The sequence below is a fragment of the Amphiprion ocellaris genome, chromosome 4, assembly GCF_022539595.1.
Source record: "Amphiprion ocellaris isolate individual 3 ecotype Okinawa chromosome 4, ASM2253959v1, whole genome shotgun sequence".
In the NCBI taxonomy this organism is placed as follows: domain Eukaryota; kingdom Metazoa; phylum Chordata; class Actinopteri; family Pomacentridae; genus Amphiprion; species Amphiprion ocellaris.
Genome location: NC_072769.1, coordinates 23,331,973 through 23,355,827, shown reverse-complemented (window position 1 = coordinate 23,355,827; position 23,855 = coordinate 23,331,973). Strand labels below are relative to the sequence as shown.

The 23,855-nt window shown below is 40.1% G+C and overlaps 1 protein-coding gene across 2 annotated transcripts; it reads left to right on the top strand.

Annotated features, from left to right (window-relative positions):
- Nucleotides 1-3,649: 3,649 nt before the first annotated feature.
- LOC111583457 (malate dehydrogenase, cytoplasmic-like) lies at nt 3,650-22,403 on the top strand. 2 transcript variants are annotated; one of them, XM_023292576.3, is made up of 9 exons: nt 3,650-3,804; nt 12,349-12,447; nt 14,091-14,187; nt 16,543-16,718; nt 19,479-19,601; nt 20,563-20,739; nt 20,921-21,034; nt 21,344-21,433; nt 21,893-22,403. In XM_023292576.3, exons 1-9 carry the CDS (start codon nt 3,751-3,753, stop codon nt 22,013-22,015), a joined length of 1,053 nt encoding a protein of 350 aa, XP_023148344.1. In that variant the 5' UTR covers nt 3,650-3,750; the 3' UTR covers nt 22,016-22,403. The 2 variants fall into 2 exon arrangements, with proteins under 2 accessions (XP_023148344.1, XP_023148345.1); XM_023292577.3 differs by lacking the exon at nt 3,650-3,804 and adding an exon at nt 11,227-11,384.
- The last annotated feature ends 1,452 nt before the right edge of the window (nt 22,404-23,855 follow it).

The window sequence follows — 23,855 nt, the reverse complement described above, 5'->3', positions numbered from 1 at the left end:
CATCGTTGTATTGTGTAATTTACTGTTTTTATTGAGATATATTGAACATTGCTGTAAGTGTATTGGGGAGCTGTTGTCTTTCTTTATGCTTCACAGTCATCTTAATGTAGATTTAGAAAAACTGACAACACCTCATAGCGTTCATGATGAACAAAAACTGACATGATAAGGCAAGTTTCAAATCTCTGCCAGCTGATGGTCATATTGTTTTAGAATAAATTCTGAGTGATGGCATACTTACTTCATTTGTAAAAACAGTGACTGCTGAAAAGTAATGAAAGCACTTGGAAAATCAGTTTCACATTTTAAGTATGTCTTTATGATAGTAAATACAACTCAATAGGCAGCAATCATAGTTTGAATGAAAAAACAAAATCTTTCATTAAATACTTGTGTTCTGTGTTCCACATTTTCATTATATCATTGTATTGTTTCATTTACTGTTTTTATTGAGATTTATATTGAGCAGAGCTTTTAAGTGTATTGGTCCGGCCCTTAACAACCGTCAAAGTTTCTCATGTGGCCCCGTATGAAAATTAATTGCCCACCCCTGTGCTAATGGAAAAGCGCCTTTATCGGGACTTATCCATCGGAAATGATACGACTGAGCAGCCTTGGTGGAGCACTGCGTTCTCTGAGTGCTTTTGATGTTTTAGGAGATTCTTTTTTTTAAAAAAAATTTTCCTGGTTTAAATGTAATACCAAACAAATTAATTTATAGGGAAAAGTGAATAAATAAAAGGCTGAATGTACAACAGGAAGAGTTAATGCTGACTGAGATACCACCAGCTGAGGAGAACGCTTTGAAAACTAGTGTTGACATCAGTGCAAACCAGACCTCTTTTTCTCAGACTCACTTGAAATCTGTGGCATTCAAATAGTCAGCTGGCTCTAAAACCTCAGCCTAATAGGAGTCCAACTTCTAAATTTGTTGAACCTGAAGCTCACATCCAACCATCCCATTTCAGCGTGCAGACGTTTGGCGCCATGATTCCTTCAGCCGTGGAGATGTCACAGAATGGTCCTGATGGCAGCGGGTCTCCCCATCCAGCATCCTGCCAGTATTTTTATGTCCTCAGGGTCACGATCATGCTGGCCGGTAATGACAAAATAAACACACATCCATGGTTCAGTCCACAGTGTAAACATTGTCAATACACACAGTTACTGCTGGTATGAGCACACTGTCAGAGCATGCATGAATGTGGAACACGTGTAGGAAATATGTAGATCTACTGTAAAAGACAGCAATTTAATATTTTTACTGCAGTTAATGCCAAAATAAATCATTGCCGACACTAAAGTATTTTTATGTTTCACTTGCCAGTTCTTGATTTTACACCTAAAATGCATCTCTATGTATGAAAGTTACACATTCCAAAGTGTTTACCATTAAAATAATTTTATTCTGCCCTAAAACAGCTTAAATGTAACTCTACAGCGTTGCTTCCTCTCAATGTGCAGATCTACGAAGCATCCACCTCTCTTTCCACCCACCCCTACCTGTTTGCTGAAGCTCCAGCACACCAGCTCACCTGTGACTGAAACTCTGTCAAACCTGAAAGCATGTGAGACTCAAGTCAACTGGAAGCAGATTCCATGCTTTGATGAGACAAAAATTGAACTTTTTAGCCACCAAACACTGCACATCCTCACTATGAAGTGCGGCGGTGGCGACATCATGATGCGAGGGTACTTGTTGGCAGCGGACCCCAGAAGGTAAAGGCTTCAGATTTAGAGTGGGAAATGAGTGCAGCCAAGTATAGGGCAATCCTGGTGGACTTGAAAAGAGCTGCTCATGATGATACCTGTTTGGCCTGATGGAGCTTAAGCAGTTTTGCAAAGAGGAATGGGGTAAAGCCGTCGAGTACAAAGCTCACTGAGACCAATCCACACAGGTTAAATGCTGTAGATGCAGCCAAAGGTGCATTTACTGCATACTGACTTAAAGAGGATGAATACTTGGAATCACTTCTACAACCACTTTCTTTTGTGTCTTGTTTTTGTCAATTTCTGTTTCGTTTTTGTCGTTTCCTGTCTTGTTTTTGACGTTTTCTGTTTCATTTTTGTCGTTTTGTGTCTCGTTTTTGTCATTTTCTGTTTCGTTTCTGTCGTTTTAAACAATTTAATCAATATAATATTTTAAATAATAATTATCATGCATGGAACCTGTGTCCCACAACATGTTAGCATAACCTGCTGATGAGGTTCTTGTCGTTTTATGTCTCATTTTTGTCGTTTACATCATCAAACAGTTTTCCTTAAGAATGGGTAGAGCAAAGCTATGTCCTCTCTTCTATTTTTCATATTTTCATCACACTGTCAGCCTTGATTGAATGTCTCACTCTACCTCATGTTATCAGGATCAGACTAATTCTTTTTGACTGTTTTCCATCAGTAAGTTTGTCCTCTTGGTCAGCAGTAACAGCTAAATATCTAGCTTCTACTGCTGAGAAAAAGCTAACATTAGCATGGATTAGCAACCCTGTTACTGTGATTAGAGTAGGATTAGCAAACAACAAATAAAACATGGAATAAAAATGGTACCATTGATGTGTAAGCTGAGCCAATCAAGTCTTTGATAGTTTATGTATTATTGATCAATATGGAGCAGAAAACTGGAAAAGAGAAGGTTTATTTTTCAGAAATGTTGAAGCTCAAATGTCCTCCAATTCTGGAACAACCCCTAAGCTGTTATGGGGCATTTACTGGAACAACTGATGCTTCCTCACACATACAAAACCTGACTACAGAAGTTCGTGTTTTTTATGGAATCTCCATTTAATCTTTCAGTTTCCCTATACTGCTAAAGCTGCATATGGACTGTTGCAAAAAAATAGTCTTCAACTGAGAGTGTGACTGAAATGTAAAAAAAATAAAATAAAATCTGTACTTTTTTTTGTCAAACATGAGAGTTAAGTGGAAAAGTAGATGTTGCACCTTCTGCCTTTCCTTTCAGTCTGGCATTTTCATCTCTTTTAGGTCCTTGTCCTGCACGTCCATCCTCACTGCCGCTCTACAGTCCAGTGGGTTCTGATTCTGCTGCAGTCCTTCTGTCCTCATGTGACCCCAAAACATGCCTCCTGGGTTGGAGCAGCCATGACGTCCTAGTCCCCTGCAGTGACGTCACCTGCGCACACACACACACACACACACACACACACACACACACACACACACACACACACACACACACACACACACACACACAACTCCCACATTCCCCTGTGTTCATTCAGTCCCATTAATTAGCACCTGTGATCTGCCATGAAAAGCTTTAGTCCAGTCAGAGGCTATTTGCGTCCTCAAAATCGTATTAAGGGACTAGACCGACTGCAGCAGTGTGTGTCTGTGTGTTACTGTGTGTGTGGCAGCAGTGTGTGTCTGTGTGTTACTGTGTGTGTGGCAGCAGGGGGTGGAGGTGTGAGTTAGTCCCGGGCACACGAGGCTCAAAAAGCCGTGGAAGTCGGACTGCAGCGCGGTTCCAGTCTGCTCCGGTGCCGCGGCGGTATCCTGTCTCACCTGCCTCTCTCTCTCTCTCTCTCTCTCTGTGGGTATCTACCTGTCTCCATCTCTCTCTCTCTCTCTCTCTCTCTCTCCCTCTCTCTCTCTCTCTCTCTCTCTCTCTCTCTCTCTCTCCCTCTCTCTCTCTCTCTCCCCCTCTGTCTTCCTCTCGGTTCCGTGGTCCAGGCGCCATTTCTGCTCCACAAGACGTCAGTTTTCGGTGGAAGATAAGAGAGTTCCGGCACCATGCTGACGCTGCTGACCTCCATGTACCTGGTGGTTCGGGCGGTCTCCACACAGGTGAGTTCAAAGCAGCGGGGACGGAGCTGACCGCGCGTCCTTGAACGCACCAGTAGAGCCAAAATAGTGCAGCTGAAGTTGGCCGCAGCAGGCCGGTGTGCTCCTCATACATGTCTGCGTCAGTGAGGTGTGTCTCATCGGGCTTTATTCGGGCTGCAGTGGGGGAACAGGCAGGAGCTGCCTCTGCTCTGGGCTTCAGGTGTGAACTTGGCCGCCGGGAGCCTCGCAGCAGCTTCCTGGGTGAAGCAGGTTGCGTCTTTTCTGACCCGTCATCATTAATTCAGGGAGAGTCGTGTCCTCCTGGCAGCTTTGGTGAAGTGATCAGCGCCATGATGAAGTTAGGCAGAGCAACCGCAACACCATCCTCTTTGTGTTTTCAAAATAAAATCCAAATGTTTTTAATCCATTCTCCAAGTTTCTTTTATATATATATATATATATAAATAAAAAATACACTATGCATATATTATGGGCGCCTATATTGCCATAGAAACGTAATATCGGTCAGTATCATTATCGGTTATTTTGCCTATCATGAAAACCGACTTACCGGACTTACAGAGGGAGGGAGAGTGTGAACTGTTGTTTGAGACGATTTTAAATGGCATTTTTCCATAAATTAAAGTAGTTTTCTTACTTTCCACAGACAGTGTTTCCATCTGAAAGCCTAGTTGCATTGAGGAATGCATCCAATAGGGCATCACAATAAAATTAGGCATGATGTGTTAAATCCACGACAGGAGACATGTAATATTACCTAAAATTAGTTAAATAGTCTGCATATATCGGTATTGGTATTGATTGATATCGGAATCAGAAACTGACAGTTGGGCAATATCGACAGATCAGTTATTGGCCAAAAAGCCAATGTCATATATATATATATATATATATATATATATATATATATATATATATATATATATATATATATATATATATATATATATATATATATATATATATATATATATATATATATATATAAATAAAAACAAAATGAAAAAACTAGTATACAGTTATTTTATTTTATTTAGGTTTATTCTCGTATGCACAGAAACTAGGCAGTTACACTGTACAGGGAAATTCTTATTTTGCGGATGTATGAAATTGTATTAAAACTCAAGCAATGACTAAATAAATAAACAGATTTAATCTGACAGCTGCAGTGGTCAGAAAATTCACCATGCATTTGTAAGCAGCATTACACTGTTGATATAAAAATACTTCTAGAGCTAACAATAAATCAAGATATTATCAAAATTACAGTATGACCCAGGATTGTATTTTATGCAGCTTTCTACTGTCCTTTCCACTATGGACACATTACCATTTTTAAAATCCACTTACTCTGTCCTTAGTTTGTTCCTCAGATTTTCATCATTTTTTATTGCAAAAAAGGGCACTTTTCAGCACGGATCATATTGGTGTTTACCATGAGAGTGGCAATAAAATATGAAATATAACATAGCATACACAGGCACATACAGCACTATATACAGAATGTTATGCTGGTGCAGCTCATGTGGTTTCTAGATAATTAACCGGTTCAACAAAAAAGCAGTTTCACCACCTAACGAAAATTGTTTTAGGTTTGCATAATAATTTCCCTTTAGTTTCAGTCTTGTTTTGAATTTATTGCAGTTGGAAAGGTTATTGTTAATGTTTTGAACAACGTTACAGTAGTAGAAATGAAAAGTTAGTAACCGATTAATCCATAGGGTTTACAAAACAGATTTGCTTTTACAAATAAATATCTTTATTTATCCTGAATGTAACTACTGTACCAAATAAAGAAGGTGATTTTAACTTTTTTTTTTTAAAGGATGAATAAATCTCTACAAAGATAGTGCTGATCTTAATATACTTTTTTGAAAAACACAATGTATAGTTTTTCCGATGAGTTTTATTTTAAAGGCCGGATTACAGTGCTTTGGGTCCTCCTTGGTGTGTTTGCTGCTGCCTTGATGCAGGCTGCAGATTATCAGCACCACGGTCAGCTCCTACCTGGCTGCCAGCTCTGTTCAACTGTTTTAGCTCCAGGCAGCTTTGCAGAAACTGAACACTGAACAGCACAGAGACCAACATGGCTGCCCTGGTTGTCCTTGACAGGCTGAAGGATGGACATGACTCTGTAACTGAAAACCTCACCTGGCTGACACTGAACACATTCATCTCCTTCACCTCTCTCTCTTCAGCTAGCAGTTGGTTGACACATTGCAACTACTGAGCATTCTAGGTGCGTTATTCTGCAGCTGAAATCTTTTTGGTTGAGGCTGAGGACAGGGTTCTGTGTGTATGTTCAGTAAAGATCTTCTTCATCAAATGGGAAAACCATTACTTTATTGACCCTAATTAATGCACAAGAACAACGTCATGCACAACTGGCACTACTGTCAACTGAGTGAAATAAGCATCAAACACCCTGAAACTGCAGTGAATCAGTCTATCTCAAAAACATGGATTCATACGTTCATATGGAACAAATCTGTGGAACCAATCCTGTCAGCTTTTTATCATTCTTCTGTTTCTGGTTTTAAAATGTACGGCTGAATTACTCAAATGGTACAATGTGTTATTGTGTAGCGCAGAGTAGTTTTGTCGTGTGTGAGCAGGTTGCAAGTGAGCTGGTGCTAGAGCTGAAACATGGAGTGGAGGGCTGAGTGCAGAGAGAGGCTGGAACGTGGTAGATCTGCATATTATTGAGGAAATAGTGGTGCAGAGTTACATCTAAGCTGTTTTAAGATACGAAGGGGTTATTTTCAAGGGGAAAACTTCTCAGTGTTTAACTTTGATTGATAGATGTCTACCAGAAACAGTGGCACTGACACCACACCCGTTAGTTTAGTTCTGGTTTGGGGATCCAGGCAGAGGTGGTTTATTAAGGCATCTACAGTTTTATTGTATTTTATACTGTGTCATTATCATGTATTGTATTATTGTATAGAAATTGAGCATTTGCCCGTTGACCTCCTGACTGTTGTTGTTAATGAAGTCAGACTGTTTTGCTGCTCGGCTCTATAAACGTCAGCAGATCAGACGGCTCTGCAGATTTACCTCCTGCGAGGCCACAGATAACAGGCTGACCGGCAACTTAATAAGTTGGCAACTGAACCCAGTGACTTCCTGTAGTCTGGGAAATGAACCTGACCTCGAGTGACCTTTCGACCTTTTACTCTCACTAGTCACCCAGAATAATCGGGGATGCCTCTGTGAATGGTTCCCATTGTTTCCGACCTTTCAAGTCATGGTGAGCCCTGTGGAGCACTCAGCAGGGCAGCTGTTTGGGAAAAACCTGTTGCTGTTGAGTCTTTTAAGTGTGGTCCTTTGTGCTGTATGTGTCATTAACACCATTACCCTCTACTGCAGTAGAAGACTTAGTGGCAGAGGTTCTGGAGTTTAGAAAACTGACCTTGTGAGTGCAAATTCACCCGGAAAAGTTTTTGTGTAGTCACCAACACAATCTGAAGCATGTTTAGATTATTAAAATGTTTATTCTTAATGAATTCATGTAATTGTCAGACTAGTGTTGTACTTGACAGGGTAAATTTGATGATGGACATGATCCTTGGTGTGGACATTCATGCACCCTCCAAGTTTTTGAGTTTGGCAGCCATTATGTAAGTGGGACTGCTCAGCTGTGGCACATACATGCAAAATAAGAAGACACCCGTGTACTGCACATGTATGAACGTGTTCTACAAGTGGACTAGAAGATAGTCCAATAAGAACACCTCTGTGTTAGTGATGTCCGCAGCTGTCAGTATAATCCCAGCTTCTGAAAAGGTCCTTGACTTTTCAGTTCCTGCAAATGTTCTTGGTGGCTGTTTTGGAGTGTAAGTGGATTTCATTGGTTCTTCTTGTTTTCTCGAGGCATTCCAAGAGTTTTTATTGGGATACATGGAAGAAATGGTGTTGATAAGTTATCTAATTAGTCTGTGTTTATTTGAAAGGTCTATGGTTTTCTTCGGTTGGTGAAAAATTATGATCTTAAAAATTGGCCCGATTGGGGTTTAAGTGGGTTTACTGAAGTTCCACTGGTTCTTGGGACATTTTAGATATATTTAAGGATTTTTGGAGGATTTGGGGTTCATTAGAAGGTTAGTTGCAGAGTTTCTGAAGTGGGAAATTTAAGGTACATTTTATTTAGGTTCCATAGGGACTTAATGGCTTTCTTGTCCAAAATGCTTCTAACAACAAAACAAACGGAAAAGCTCTTTACTTGTGACATTTAAGTCTCTTAAAGGATCATTAAGTGAAGCTGCTTACCTGTAGAGAGTCATGGTTCATGCACTGCAGTGCTCCCTCTTCTATGTTCTCCGGTCAGTAGTTCTCAGGATGATGAGCTAAAACTGTGCTTAAGCACTTCTTAAGGACATCGTAAGGTTCATCAGCAGATTATAAGTGTTTTTGATTGTGTTGTAGATGTTTTTGACAAGGCACCAGAGTGCTTGTGTCCTAGAAAGGGCTCTTCAAAAATGTCTAAAGGGATCCTTCAGTTGCTATAGTTATAGCTTTTCTTCTGAACACTTTAAATAAGGTAGCCTGACCTTTGAGTTTTCTGGGGATTCTTAAAGGGATTCTATGGACCAACAAAGGATCACTAAGGTTCTGGAGGAGGGTCCAGGGACACCAGAGTAGCTCCAGTATTTTCAGGATTTTGACTTGTTTCAGGAGTTCCACAGTTTAGATGGTCCTGAAGGAGTACTGATGATGTCCCTGTGGTTGTTTGATGCAAAGGCTTTCTACTTGGTTCCATGGGCATTCGGATAGTTTCTCAAACCATTCCAGGAAATGGAGGATGTCAGCTTCTTGAAGAGGTTTTTATGGCAGGGTTCATTGGGTCAGACTGGGCAGAAAATGTTTCAGATTTAACTTTCATGTGGGTTCTTAGTGGGTTTCTCAAGGCACTTCAGGCATATTTAATCTGATTCCTTCAGGATCTGTTTCTTGAGATATTTTAAGACACTCCATGCTGTGTCCATGTGTTACCCAGGTTACATTACAGTTGCAGACTCTACAGAACTTTTCTCATTTTAGATTTGTTATTCTTGAGGAGTTACAGAACTCTTCAGAGGGGACTAAAGATCATTCTGACCTTCTGTTGTGTCATGAAATGCTTTGCATTACCAGACCAGTAAATCATTCATCTGTTGCAGTTCTGCTCTTGGCCACAAGATGTCACAAAATGCATTTGAGTTCCATGATGTGTGTGATCATGAGTGAATTTAAAATGGGTTAAAATTCATTGTAAGGTGTTGGTATATTTTACATAAATCATGATACAATAAAGTAAAGAAACATAATCCTTATGGAAATATTCTAAACCCCTTCAACAGTTTGTTTGCCTGAAAATAATCTACCTTAAATGTTTTTAGTCCAAAAACATCCAAGTAGTTCTTCATAACCCATCAGCTACAGTTTGTGCTTGTGGTGAATTCTTCCTCAGCTCATTAAAGCCCCTAAGCTTCCCTAAATAAGGTCAACATGTTGACCTTGATTTCATTTTTGACATCTAAGCAAAGCAAAGCAAAGCAAAATCTAGAATCACATTCTGACAGTCCAGAGTTCAAGATTTTAGAACTATATAAATATAATATTTTATATTTTAAGATTTTCTAATTATATATGACACATTGAATGTGTCTGAAATGTTTCATTAAATGTGGAGACTTGGTACATCGGATCGACATTCTCAGATTAATGAGATAAAACTGTTTGATCATCTAGAAACCAGGTGATCAAACTGGGATTTTCAAACTGAGGTTGAGGATGCTGTAAGGTTCAATGGCAAGTTCTAGGAGTTTTTGAAGGTGTTATAAAGGATTTTGACATTACTCTAAGGCTCACTCCGCTGTTCAGATCGCTTATCTGGCTTCCAGTTGCTGCCAGCATAAAATTCAAAACTCTGACACTTGCATTCAACATTAGAATGAAAACAGTTCCCTCCTACCTGAACTTTCTCATTCAGGTCTACTCTCCCTCCCTCACTGCGTTCAGACAGCAAAAATCACCTGATACAACCACCACAAAAGGGCCGGTCCATAGTCAGATTCTTCTCCTCTGTGGTTACCCGGTGGTGGAATGAGTTGCCAAACTCTGTTCCATCTCCAGAGTCTCTCTCAGTCTTTAAGAAAAGACTAAAAAGCAGCTCTTTACCACCTCCTATTACTTCCTGCACTCCCTGTAGACACCACGGTCCTGTTATCACACTTGAACTTGTTATATATATCTTATCCAGGTTGTTTCCTCCTGACTAGATCCCTGCTTGTGTTGGATCTACTCTCAGACGTACGTCGCTATGGATAAAAGCGTCTGCTAAATGAAATTGTAGAATTGTGGGGTGCTTAGGTCCTAGAAAGAGTTTCAAATCCTGAAGTTGGTACAGTTCTTATATTTCTAAAGAACCTTTTTGATAAATTTCTGTTACCTTTAAGGTGTTTCTAGTGGTTCTTGGAGGGATTTGAATGGTCTGTGGGGGGTTACTAATGTTTCTTGAGGTCGGTCCAGAGATACCAGAGGAGCTGCAATATTTCCAGAAATTTTGGCTTTATTTATTTATTTTTTACGGGCGATTTAAATGGGACCCATGAGTTCTTTAGGGGGTTCTTAAGGCATTTCAGAGAGTCATGTGGGGTTCTAAGGATAATGGAATTACTAGAGGTTATTGTGTGTTTCGGTGGTTCTTGAGGAGTATGGGTGAAGATCCAGGGGTTGTTTGTTTTTACAGGTTTCCATGTGGGTTCTGTGGGTACTTGATTGGCTTCGTAAGGGGGTGATGGAACTATTAAGGAGATTCTTGAATGATTTGTGGTTATTTAGAAAGTCTTTATAGGAGTTTCATATTGCTAGAAGTGATATATATTTATGCCTAGTAGATGCTGAGTTGGCTTTTTATTTTCCAAACCTCATTTACAAGATAAAGAGTTAGTTGACATGCAGCCTCCACATGTGCACAGCTAAATGAGCGATGACCAGGAGAGAAACACAGAAAAGGACCATTTGGTTTCAGAAAGAAATGCCAAGTCAGCTGTATGAACTATTGTGACTACAGAAAGGATGATGGTATCCAAAAACAGGTTGTCTGTCAACAGCGTCTCGCTATTATTGCCACTACATGACTCAACACAACCATTTTGTTTGTGCAAAGTCATATATATATATATATATATATATATATATATATATATATATATCAATTATATGTTGACCCAGCAGCTCATCAGAGTGGTGCAGTTTCGCTTCCGGCCGCCAGATGCCGCCAACGCACAGCTTCGGGAAGCTTCCGTTAAAAAAGAGGCTTTTCAGAAAATCATCTCCCATGTTTGGCACTGGTGGGCGGGTCTGGCCAGACCGATGCATTCTGGGAGGAAGTGTTCTTGTGGTCGATTGTGCTGCGTTAAAAAGGCTTACCTCAGCGCTGTAAAACGACTACAAGTCCCGTGGTGGCTGCGGGCCGAGTCGGTTCACCGCCTGACTTTACAATAGCGAGATAGAGGTGACCTCTCCGTCTAGTCCACTCTGAGCAGGGAGAGCAGCTGCAGCAGAAACTCCGCATCTTCATCCGCTAGCTAAAAATGGTAAGCTGCTTCATTTCCTTCCAACTGTCTGAGAGTGAAAATGCCCCTAAAACGATACACGTCCTCTACCGAAGCGTCGTTTCCTGTTCAATGATGCCCTAAACAGTTGACATTGACCAGAGGGCGTCCTGGTTTACAGTCAGTAGCTAATATTGTTTCTTTGTTGTTTTAATGGCGGTTGACTGAATTCACAATACAAGTCCAAGGACGGAGCTGCAGGCAGCGGTTTCGTTTGTGGCGCAGTTACAGCTCGGTTTTAGCAGACAGTGTTTGACTGAAACCTTGAAGGCTCAACGGTGCGATTCACGGTGTGAAGCCGAAAGTGCACATTAGTAGTTTAACACTTCTTCTGTACATTCATTCATCTGTCTCCATTTTAATCTGCTGCGTGGCATCAGCGGCCTTTCTGTCATCCTGTCTCAGCGACCAATCACGACTCCAGTTCAACCTCAGTCCTCAAACCTGCCACCTCTTTTTTTATGTCAGAGAAGTTGCTGCCACTTAGAAAAAGATGCAAGCCGACTTATGAATAGCATCTTGTCTGCATCTTGTATTGTGCTTTACTCCAGTCGTTGTTGCACACTTAGAAAGCTGTGTGTTACAAGCATAAAGGAAGTTTATCTGCTGCTTTAATAATTTTATGCATGCAGAATTAACAGAAGGACACCGTCACATACCATAAAGTCTAAAATTAAACTGATCTTCTGCTAGTGTGCAAGGTCATTGTACTCTGCACGAATTTCTCCATGGAGTCTGGTGGTAGAGGACAGAGTTCCTCAGGAGGAGGAGCCTCTGATTTACTGATTTTTGTTTTTACACTTTCTAAATTGGATAAATAAAAGACCCAGTTAGTGGTCCAACCAACGCCGAGCAACAATGGCCGTTAGTGCCACCTCATTTCCTCCTCCTGTTCCTTTTCTAGGTCGGTGATACACATGAACCTTTGTTGTTTGTGTCCTTTCAGGCTGAACCAATCCGCGTTGTGGTGACTGGTGCTGCTGGCCAGATTGCCTACTCCCTGCTGTACAGCATCGCCAAGGGAGATGTGTTCGGGAAGGACCAGGTAAGGCCCGGCCTGAACTTTGATTACATAACCTAGAGCAGTGGCAGAGCCCCCATCCCCCTGGAGCCGATCGGTGCTCCGACAGCTGGGCGATGTGCTGCATTACATAATGGAATCACCATGAATAATGAACACGCTGTGGTGATGGGATGCCTTCAGCTTATTGGAGTCTTTATCAGTAATGCAGTGGAGGAAAGAAGGAAAAACAAAGGGGCGATTGTAACTGCTGCACCAGAAGAAAACAAATATTATGAGATATTAAAAACACAGCCCTGCTGATTGGCCCAAAGTACAGATTAAATTTTGCTGGAGGTGTGAAACGTCCCACTGAACTATTTTGTCAAACACCTTTAACAGCAGGAAATTGTGAAAAGAAAGAAAATACAAGCAATTAAAGACAGATGTCAAAGTTTGTAAAAATTTGTAAAATATTTTAAAATTTTAATTTTTTTCAAAAAGAACAGTTAAAACATAGAAACTCCTAAAATTACCATGTAAAAGCCAGTTTAAACATATAAACATATGGATGTAATGCATTCTTAACTAAAGAGTGTCATTGAGTGGTTAACCCTGTAAGACCCAAATATAGAAAAAAATGAGCCAAAAAAGTAATTATACATATATACAGTACCAGTCAAAAATGTGGAGAAAGTGAAAGAAAAAAAACAAACACACACACACACACACACATATATATATAATGTATGTATGTGTGTGTGTGTGTGTGTGTGTGTGTGTGTGTGTGTGTGTGTGTGTGTGTGTGTGTGTGTGTGTGTGTGTGTGTGTGTGTGTGTGTGTGTGTGTGTGTATTACAAAAATAACAATAGAAAAAATGGCCAAAAATTTTTAAATAAAACTTAAATAATACATACATACATACATACATACATACATACAAATAGTAGAAAATATTAATAAAAAATAAAACTGATATTGTGTTTCTGCAACAGTGGGTTTTACAGGTTGAGAAAAAATTTACTTGGGCTGACTGTTGCAACAAATGTCACACTACATTGCAATATTTTCTGGAATGCTGTGTGCACTAAGTTTTGCCTGTATCTATTAAAATACCACCACAGTATGAAAAATCTGGAAGTTTTGAGGTTTTGAATATTTTTTTCTGAATTATATATGGTATTTTAACTCATTGTATGATACAGTAATGGTAATAAAACTGAAGTAACAGTGCTTTAGTCTATTGTAGTGGAGTTAAAAAAGAAATTAAACAGTAATTGTGTTATTTCATCTTTAAAAATTGATGTCAGATGACCCTATAGACCAATATAAAATGTTACCACTCTACAGCAGAACTGTGGGAGACTCTCCACATGAACCATACAGAGGGTTTGGAAGAACAAATGTTAGGAAGGAAAGATTCTTCTAATGAGGCGTGGTCAGAATTACGTGAAATGAAACTCTTATTAATTGTAGGTTTGAACGTAAAGCTTGAAAAACCTGACTCCATCGAAGTGTTATAGTTTTAAACATGACCTTTCTGAGTTTTTGGCCACATGACAGCTTGAAAGTCATTGAGAGGTCCTCGTGTTCATACTGAAAACAAGCACCAGTCTGTGAAATATTTTAGCATCAGACTTAATTGCAATAGTTGTAGAGTAATGAATTTGCTGCTGTCGTCTCATCAGCCGATCATCCTGATCCTCCTGGACATCCCCCCCATGCTGCCGGTGCTGGACGGAGTCGTCATGGAGCTGCAGGACTGTGCCCTTCCGCTGCTGAGGGGTGAGCCCACTGAGTGTTTATGTATCTGAGAGAGAGCCTGTTCTCCTTTTACAGTCAACATAGTAATCTGTTAATGTTAGATTAAATTTTTAGGTTTCACCTGTTCTTCAATGTGTAATTCCAGTTAGAATGAAACAAAAAAATACCTTTTTGTTAGGTACGTGGGCCATATTTGTGCATTAATTTATTGTTGTAGTTACATGTTTTATTTGTAGTTGTTTCCCTTGATTTCAAGACAATACCGCAAGGGGAAAAATTTAAAAAATTGTATTCAACATTTTTTTAAAAAGTAGCTTTGTGTAAAAAAATGTATGTAAAATGCATCTTAAAAGAGCATTTCCTATTTCAGTGACAGAAGTATTGCACAAATATCGACCAAACTGTCAAAAATGAACACTGTTTAAGGAGGTTATCTTCCTCGTCTGACCCACAGAAAACCTACCCAGGAATCAGTCGGATTCTCAGACCCTGTGAGCGTTTACAACCCCATCTTCATTCCAGATACAGCACCTAACCTTTGTTCTAAACCTGCACCGTTTAAAGCCGATGGATTAACTTATTAAAAATACAGAAAGGCACATTCGATTTAAAAAAAAAAAAAAAAAAAACTTCTTGTTTTTTTGTTTGAAGTCAAAGCAGCTGGTGTGAGGTGTGTGTATGTTAATTTTTACTGTCATTACAAGATTTCTTCTTACAAGATTGCCAGACTGAAGACTGTTTCAATCTTGGTGTCATATAAGGACCACAGACATGTATGCAGACACAAGGACCAGTGGTTGTGGACAGAATTTTAAGTGGTGCATGTGGCAGTGTTGATGCACATCAGACATTTACAAGAGGACAGCTACTTGTAACCTGACACACCAAGCGGATTTTAGACAGAGAGCAATAGTGGATGTTTGGACAGATTGCACTAAAAACCTGTATGTGTTGCCGTTAAAACTGCTCTCTGAAACAAAACTGCAACAAACTTTCCCGATCACATGTTTTGGCCCTGATCACTATCTGAAACAGACCCCGATCTGTTATTAACATTTACCAAAATTTTTCTCAATTAAATATTGGAGACAGTGGTCATCTAAGCACATCTTATTTCTCACAAGATAAATCCAAATACTGACAGATCTTTGGCTACTGTTTGTAAGTCAGTATTCATGTGAGGAAAGAGTGAAATACTAAGGAATGAATGTGAAAAATTTATCAGTGAACAAAATAATAAAATGGTGATTACAGTCGAGGCACCAGTGAACAAAGCTAATCTAGTATTTTGTCATTTTTGGTACAAATCTGGTTTCATTGTTCGGTTTTAGCATCTAATATTTGGCCCACGTGTTTGTCATCACACAGATGAGAACTAATTTTTAACTAACATTTGCAGCCTAGTGGAAGCTGCTACAGCGGCTCCTTCTGCTGTCAACCATAATGATATGAAGAACTTCCATCTGGAATGCGGTACATGACGTGTTTGTTTATGAGTGTGTTTTTTGTCCTTCGTGACCTCTGTGGAGAAGCCTCCTCTCCCTGCTGCTGCTGCTGCTGCTGCTGTATAGAGGAGGAAGGAGTGTCTAAAATAAGGCTTCTGGTTGGCTGCTGGGTCACTCACCACAATAGCCAATCAGAGCAGTGGTGGAACAACAGCGAACAGAGGAGACCTGAACCCAGACTGAAGTCCAGTCTGATAGCAGACTTATAGCTTAGATCTAACATACACATAGCAAACGCATCTTATCATCAGGATCAGCAGAGGAAGTAGGATATTATCTGGAAACAGACTCACTCTGCTGTGAAATAATCTGAGATCTTATAGTTTAAAACCTTAAATGGAGGAGTGTGAATGAAACTTGAATAATAAACAAAAGTGATGTGTGAAATGATGAACAATACTGTCCAAAAAAGATGAGAGAACCAATATTTTGAATAAATCTCAGACAGTAGAAGCACATAGGCACACGTTTAAGTTGATGGGGATCATGCAGACTGTGTACCGTGAGGGTTGAGGTGCATGGATTTTGTTAATGGTTTAAAAAAAATCAATGTGGCTTATCAGTGCCAGTAGATCACCTTATCCTTATCAATATGTTTCTGATGGGGCGTCTTTGTTCAGAGCAGATAGCTTGTTCTGCAGTTCAGCAGGTTAATGATAACTGTGAGACTAGAGGAAGATTATTGAGGTCAAGTTGACTAAATAAAGAACTTCTTTATTATCGTCAAAAAGAATGAAAAAGTTGCCGACAAAACGAAGTCTTGCCATGAATCCATTGTCACTTAAAGATCTTGGAACCATTAGGTTGTAATTTAGTTGTTTTAAGAGCGAACTGAATCCATGCTCAACACCTCCCTCTCCTCCACCCACAGAGGTCATCCCCACTGACAAGGTGGAGGTGGGCTTCAAGGACATCGATGCCGCCATCTTGGTGGGCTCCATGCCCAGGAAGGAGGGCATGGAGAGGAAGGACCTCCTGAAGGCCAACGTGGCCATCTTTAAGACGCAGGGAGCCGCCCTGGACAAGTACGCCAAGAAGACTGTCAAGGTGAGTCTTCAACCAGTGATTCATGCGTTTATTTGTTGTTATTTAATTGTTGGCCCACAGGCTCAGGGATTCACTCTAAATGGTGACTCGTATCAATCAGGCATCAGAGTGAAAGAGAGTTCTGGATATTTGCTAGACAGTCAGTGATCTTTAAAAGAAACCAGCTGCAGCGGATGACCACAGGAAATGAAAGTGCTTACACGGCGTCTCCTTTTACCAGCAAAAAGGTTGTTCCTTTAACACTTGTTTCTGTGCAGTCACATTCCCTCTGCTGAGCCTCTTACAGCAGCTACACATTGTTGCAAAAGCTCAAATCTGGAAAGAACCACAAGTCTCCAGAGCTCAGGGATTAAAGTCGCTTAGAGTGCTTTGAGTGATTTGTAGTATGTTCTGTAAAGTCCATAACATCAGCAGGGGGCACCAATGACTCAAAGTCCTCTGAGGCCCTGTACAAGTGTGACGAAAGAAGCCGAGTCTGACCTGAGGTTAAAGTTTCACATGCAGAGACTCTATGGCAAAAAGTAAACAGCCCAAAGTCAACACTGTGGGGCATTTCCAGTAGTTCAGGACCGTTTTCACCAAACAGGTGTCTATTAAATGTCCAAAACTATCAGAACGCAATCTAAAAATAAAGATTGAGGCAGTAATATGAATTACTGAATGATTCTGCTGTAAAGTTGACTGTAAAATGGTAGACATGGTTTGTGACTGATCTGAATCTAATGATGATGGTTCTTAAATTCATTATTATTGGTTTTACAGATCCAAAGCCATTATCAGTTCATCCTTTCACATGTGAATGCTTATGAATCCCTGATGGAATCCATTAAGTTTAGCTTGCATCATGTGGAAGCTCAGGTTATAAATAACTACAAGGTCCTTGTGTTGTCTGTTAGATCTGTGATCCACTGTTGTCGGGTAGAAAGTCAGAAATATTACAGCTTTTATTGGTGGCTGCCAAATTTGTCAGTAGTGACATTTGTTTGTCAGGTCTAATTAATAATCCTGAACTTGTAGCTCCAATCTGACAACAAGCAGAGCAGCAAAAGGTATGAAAAGGTAATCGATAATGATTGTTGGCACTTTGAAATAACAGCTGGAACATACTGACATGTACACTCGATATTTCACGGACTACTTTATGCAAATTCTAGGGGTCCTAATTCACACCTCTGAGCTTAATGAGCTCAAAATATTAATTTGATGCATAAAAAGTAGAGGTAGGACTATGGCTGGACCCGAATATCCGAATATTCAGTCGTGACGGTGGTATCCGAATATTTATTTTGAGATCCGAATATTCGGGCCAACCCTAGGTGGGACGCGCTTAAAAAAATGTATCTAATTAGAGGCTTCATAATGAATTAACCACATTTTTGTCAAATAGCAATATTTGGTTGATGACTGAATCGATGAACAGACATATACGTGAACTTAAACAACAAAAATGTTTGTATCATTTATATTTATCTGCATTTTTCTTGTCTACTACATTAACAGGTTACTGCAAACTCAAAGTGCAATTATAGCAATTATATTCAACATTTTTAGACTTATTGTAAACTCAAGCACTTTCAGTGTCTTGAAAAGTGGTCTCTAATGGGATGGCTACATCGTTACCCGGTACCAGGACTGTCGTAGCTAACGTTAGCTCTGCAGCAACATGTTTTACATTGAGGTGATAAGAAAACTCTTTGTTGCACAATTTGCACACGACCACAAGTTTTTTAAAAAGAAAGCTTTCCGCCCAACAAGCTCAATGCAGTCTGACCTTCCTTCACTGTTCACCGAACTTTCATCACTCCATGTCCTGTGGGTCTTCTTCACGGCTGCAAACAGCCTTTAGGTTCATTATCACCACCTACTGGGTTGGAGGGTGCATCAGTTTTACCGGTGTGCCAGAAACTAGGGAACTGAGAAAGGTGTGATTAAATGTGTTATTTTTTTACAAGCTATTTTTACTGTAATTATTTAATGAAAATTAACGCATTGAAGTCCCAGCCCTAATAAACAGCTGTAGTGAAACTGTGCTGTATTGAAAGCTTTGCAGATTATTTCTGTCCACTTTGTTGAGCTACAAGAACACAGTTCACCGGTGGTCATAAGAGTGAAAAATCTGTTTCCATTGAAAGTAGGGATGAACTTTTTGCTTAAAATACCTAATTTATCTGACAAAACAATCACAGCTCGGTAATTAGATATCAATTAGATATTGATTTAATCTATTTATTTTTAGGTCAGGCTTCAGTTCAGTATTCACTGTGTAATAAATGTAAAACATGATGGAGCATTACCACATGAGATACCATGAAAAGCCGGACAGTCACAGGAATGACAGCATGAATTTTAAAATCTGGATCAGACACATTGCATAAAGTGTATTCTAAACTACACTGTTTCAAATTGCAGTTCATTTGAAGTTGACTATTGTTCAGCCATGGTCAGAACTTAACAATTAACAAATGTGGGTTTTTCACCAACCGAGAACGAGATCCAGAATGGAACCATCTATCGGAACTCACTTGTACATCTCTCTGCATGTTATCACACTTTATTAATAAAATGACCACAGATAAAGATAATGATCTTAGCAATAAGATTCTTTTGGAAAACAGGGTCCTCATCAGAAATGACTGTCATTTGTTCATGTTTGTTATAAGCCGTCTCAGAAAATAATATCAGAATTTCACTTAGCTGGTGGTGGTTGGTGAAACACAGATGTGGTCTGTCTGACGAAGGGTTTGATTTTCATCCTGTCAGGTTTTGGTTGTTGGAAACCCAGCAAACACCAACTGTCTGATTGCCTCCAAGTCCGCTCCATCCATCCCCAAAGAGAACTTCTCTTGTCTGACCCGACTGGACCACAACAGAGCCTGCTCCCAGGTACATATCTATACTTTTATACTACCAACAACCCCATTTTACATACCACACTGGCTTGAATATAGGACACCCCTGGTTGAAGGACAGACTTCCCCTATCTACAGTGGCTGTTTTTGCGCAAAAGACTTCTAGAAGACAGGAAACACTGTAGCAGTCGTCCAGTGGGAAATGTTTCCTTGAGGTACTATTAAGAGGAAAGCTGTCGTCATTGAGTTGAATCATGAAATACAGTAACGTTTCTCTCCTCCCTCTAGTCTTTCTCCTGTCAGGCTCTGACACTTTGCATTTTTTATTCTGTGTTTTTGAGGTCATAATTTGCAACAGCCCTAATTCTTGGCACATTTTCTCTGGTTCACTTCTGCAGTAAGATTGTCTGGAAATGCTAAGAACTTGTTTTCTGTTGCAATTTCTTTATTTTCACCACCATTTATTGTTATAAAGAAAACTTATTCTATCTCTGACAGCACTTTGGAAGAAGTGTGGGCCAGACAAAATGTTTTCAATGTCATAGTCTGAAACTGCAGTTTGTCAGTTGAGTAAACAAGAGTTGACTGTAAAAACACAATGTTGATCCAATCTAATATCTGAAGGAATGTCTGATCAGATGTCTACCTGATGTCAGGATGAAACTGTATTCATGTCAAAGATTTTACTCCAGAATAGAGTATACTTCTTAGGTTCCATCATCAGAGCATTTACAAACTTTAAAGATGTCTCAGTGTGTTCACTCAACCAAGTTTATTGTATTCTGTAGGATGTAAATGAATTGACTTGTCTTTTTTTAAAATGTCACATACAAGAGAAGAGATTCTTGGTATTGCTTTTAAAAAACAATCTAATTCTTTTCTGTTTGTATTACTGAATGATCACATACTGGAGATTTGCTGATGCGTGTGCATTTTTTATATTAACAGAACTGCTGCTTAATGCTAATACTTCTGTAATTGTCCTTCACCTGCAGGTGGCGATGCGTTGCGGCGTGTCTTCTGACAACGTGAAGAACGTCATCATCTGGGGAAACCACTCCTCCACCCAGTACCCCGACGTCCATCACGCCAAGGTCAACGTCCATGGTTCTGAGATGGCCGCCTACGATGCCGTCAAGGACGAGGCCTGGCTCAGAGGAGACTTCATCTCCGTGAGTGCTCAGCTAGCTCCTCGATTTAGATTGAAAAGTGATAAGAAATAGAAAAATTGAGCTATACTGCTTTCATTTCTGGGAATTTAAGGGTCGTTTTTGCCGTAATTAGATACAACAGTAATTTTGTTTTCTTCCAGTAAAAGCAGTTCATTAAAACCTTTTCCTCTTTGTCCTGCAGACAGTGCAGCAGCGTGGTGCCGCCGTCATCAAGGCCAGGAAGCTGTCCAGCGCCATGTCAGCCGCCAAGGCTATCTGCGATCACATGAGGGACATCTGGTTCGGCACCAAGGAGGTCAGTGTGGATGGACAAACGGACGCTAGCACTGAACTTTTTAATTTGACAGCAATAACAGTCACAGGTAGTTAGAGGATAGATGGTTCTTTTGGGATTTTAAGCAGAAGTATTATTTTATATAATATTATAAGCAATGATTAAATTGCAAGTAATAAAACTGTAAGTGTGCCAGATTTCCCAGTTTTCCTGTGCTTACACAGTCAGGCATTGCAGGACAGCTTTCACTGTACTGTGAAATTGCTGGAGAAAGTGTTGTTGTGTTGTTATCGATGCAAACTGACAGAAAGTGTTTTTTGCTGCCAACAGGGTGAGTTTATCTCCATGGGTGTGTACGCTGCTGGAAACTCCTACGGCATCCCAGAGGACCTCATCTACTCCTTCCCCATCCAGATCAAGGTGAGTGCTTTAATTGAAAACCAGCTTGTTGGCCACAACATGCAGCGAAGAGCGACACGAGAGGGGTGTAGCATGAAGCAAGTTCAACACAGCGAGACTTTCTTTGTGGATGTTTGGTTGGGCACAACCTGAAAGCTCACTCAGAGATAATATTTATCTAAACGGTGGGTTATCAACCAGTTTTCCTTCTTCAGACTCTGTGTGTTTACATTTATGTTGTCTCTTTGCATTGCTCCGTGTTCCTGTGTATCTTGTCCTAATGCCTTTTTACATCATGGGTGAACTTTGCATTCCCCTTAAAGGTGCTGAACAAATCAATCTGCCTGCCATGAATTATTTGTAAGGGGAAATCTCACTTATGAGTCGATTGTTGCATCTGATATGAAGAAGAGAGATACAGGTTGATCGTAGAGTTATCAGAAGAAAGCTCGACCTCAAACCCTCTGTTACTATCTACAGAACAAGACCTGGAAAATGGTCGATGGACTCCCCATCAATGACTTCTCCAGAGCCAAGATGGACGCCACAGCAGCAGAGCTGGTGGAGGAGCGAGACACTGCCATGGACTTCCTGTCCCAGTGACTGTCGCCCCCTACTGGCCAGCAGCAGCACTTAGATCCCCTAAAGACCTGCTGCTCTCGCCTCTGAAGACGAAGCCCTCCACTATTGTAAACATTCGAGCCGGTGTCGGTGTGTCGCCTCTGAGTGTGTGTGTGTGTGTGTGTGTGTGTGTGTGTGTGTGTGTGTGTGTGTGTGTGTGTGTGTGTGTGTGTGCGCGCGCGCGCATCAGTGAGTGTGTGTCACTAGGCCACTTCTTCAGGTTTTCAAATCAGCCTGTTTAATGACCATAACCTGGCCTCGTCCGTCTGTACGACACTGAGAGAATGTCTCTGTTGGTAGATGATAACGCACACAACCTATCCAGAAACTGTAACGGAACATGTTATCTCCAATAAAACAAGGAACCTGACTGACCAAACTCAAGCCTCTTTAATGCTTCTTTGATGTCCACATATCTTAATATCATACATGTGTAACCGGTGGCTTCTTTCTCTGCGTTGTGATGATCTCCGACACATATATGTCGTTGGACGCGATCTCCATTTATTCTCTCTCTGTTTACAGCCTTACAGCAGACAAAAAAAAAACCAAAACACAAAATTGTCCGTCTTATAAATTTGGGCTCCTACAAAAATTAAACAATGCACATATCAGAAACGAAAAGTGAACTCATAAGTGGAATTACATAACATTAAAACACAAATCACAACTGCCCAATTCCGCTTACCTCTCTTTCAGAACACATAAGAAAAGGGGAGAGGTAAGGCGGGAAAAACACATTTATAGGGCGCCGTGGGGCGGCCAGAAGTACACGTAGGGGTACAGGAGCCCCCAGCAAAAGTTCTGCACAACAAGTGGGAGGCAGATCAAACTTTGTAATTATAATAAAAGAACAATAAAACTGAGTAATAAAATAAGGACCACAATTAATAATAATACCATTGCTGCATTACTGAGCCTGTTACACATGCACCGCTGGCTAGAAGCTGTTGTCACAGACGCTCATGTATTGAAGTGCACAAAGATTATCAGTCATAACCTTGGTTTTTGATGGTAGTTTTCAACATGAATACCACAAATAAGTTCATAATATGAGCTTTCATCATAGAGCGGGCCATCTAATCCACTGCCAACGTACAGTCACAAGTACATGTACAGTTTTGTAAATGCAGTATAGAAGAGATATTTAGCTTCTCTAGCAAGTTTTTATTGTAGCACCTTCCAACAGCAAGGCCATTTAACCTGCTTTACAAGACCCATGAAGACAAAAGTAACAAGATTTAATGATTATAAAGAGGACATTTTAATAAAACTAATACTGCATAGTGTAGAAAAGAGCATATGTCATTTAAAAATAATAAAAGGCCCAAATCTAACTCAATGAAAAGCCATTTTAATCTGAACTGCAAAGTGATAATCAGGTAATGTGAGACTTTTCTGATATTTGATGCATAAGAGCTGAAAACTGCATTTTCATCCTGGGGTAAAAGTTTTACACAGACAATTTTAAACATTGTTTAGACAGTTTTCAGCATTCAATACCCACCTTTACTTTCACCTTGAAACATGACACTTACATTTGGACTCTGTGAGGCTGAACTGCTGCAGACTTGGCATGTGTTTATTCTGATAAAGTAGACGGCACAGTATAATGGTTTCCTCCAGCTGAAAAAGCTCTGGCAGCAGTTCAAATCTCAGAATTTAAGTGATTTACACCAGGTTCTGTTTCATCTCCATGCACTTTTTATGATCTGTTAGGCCCTCCAGTGTCCTGCGGTAAATGACTTTAACCTCATGAGGGCAGCATCAATCCAAACGTAATAGAAAATGGTTACCTGAAAGGTTTGCATTCGATCATTAT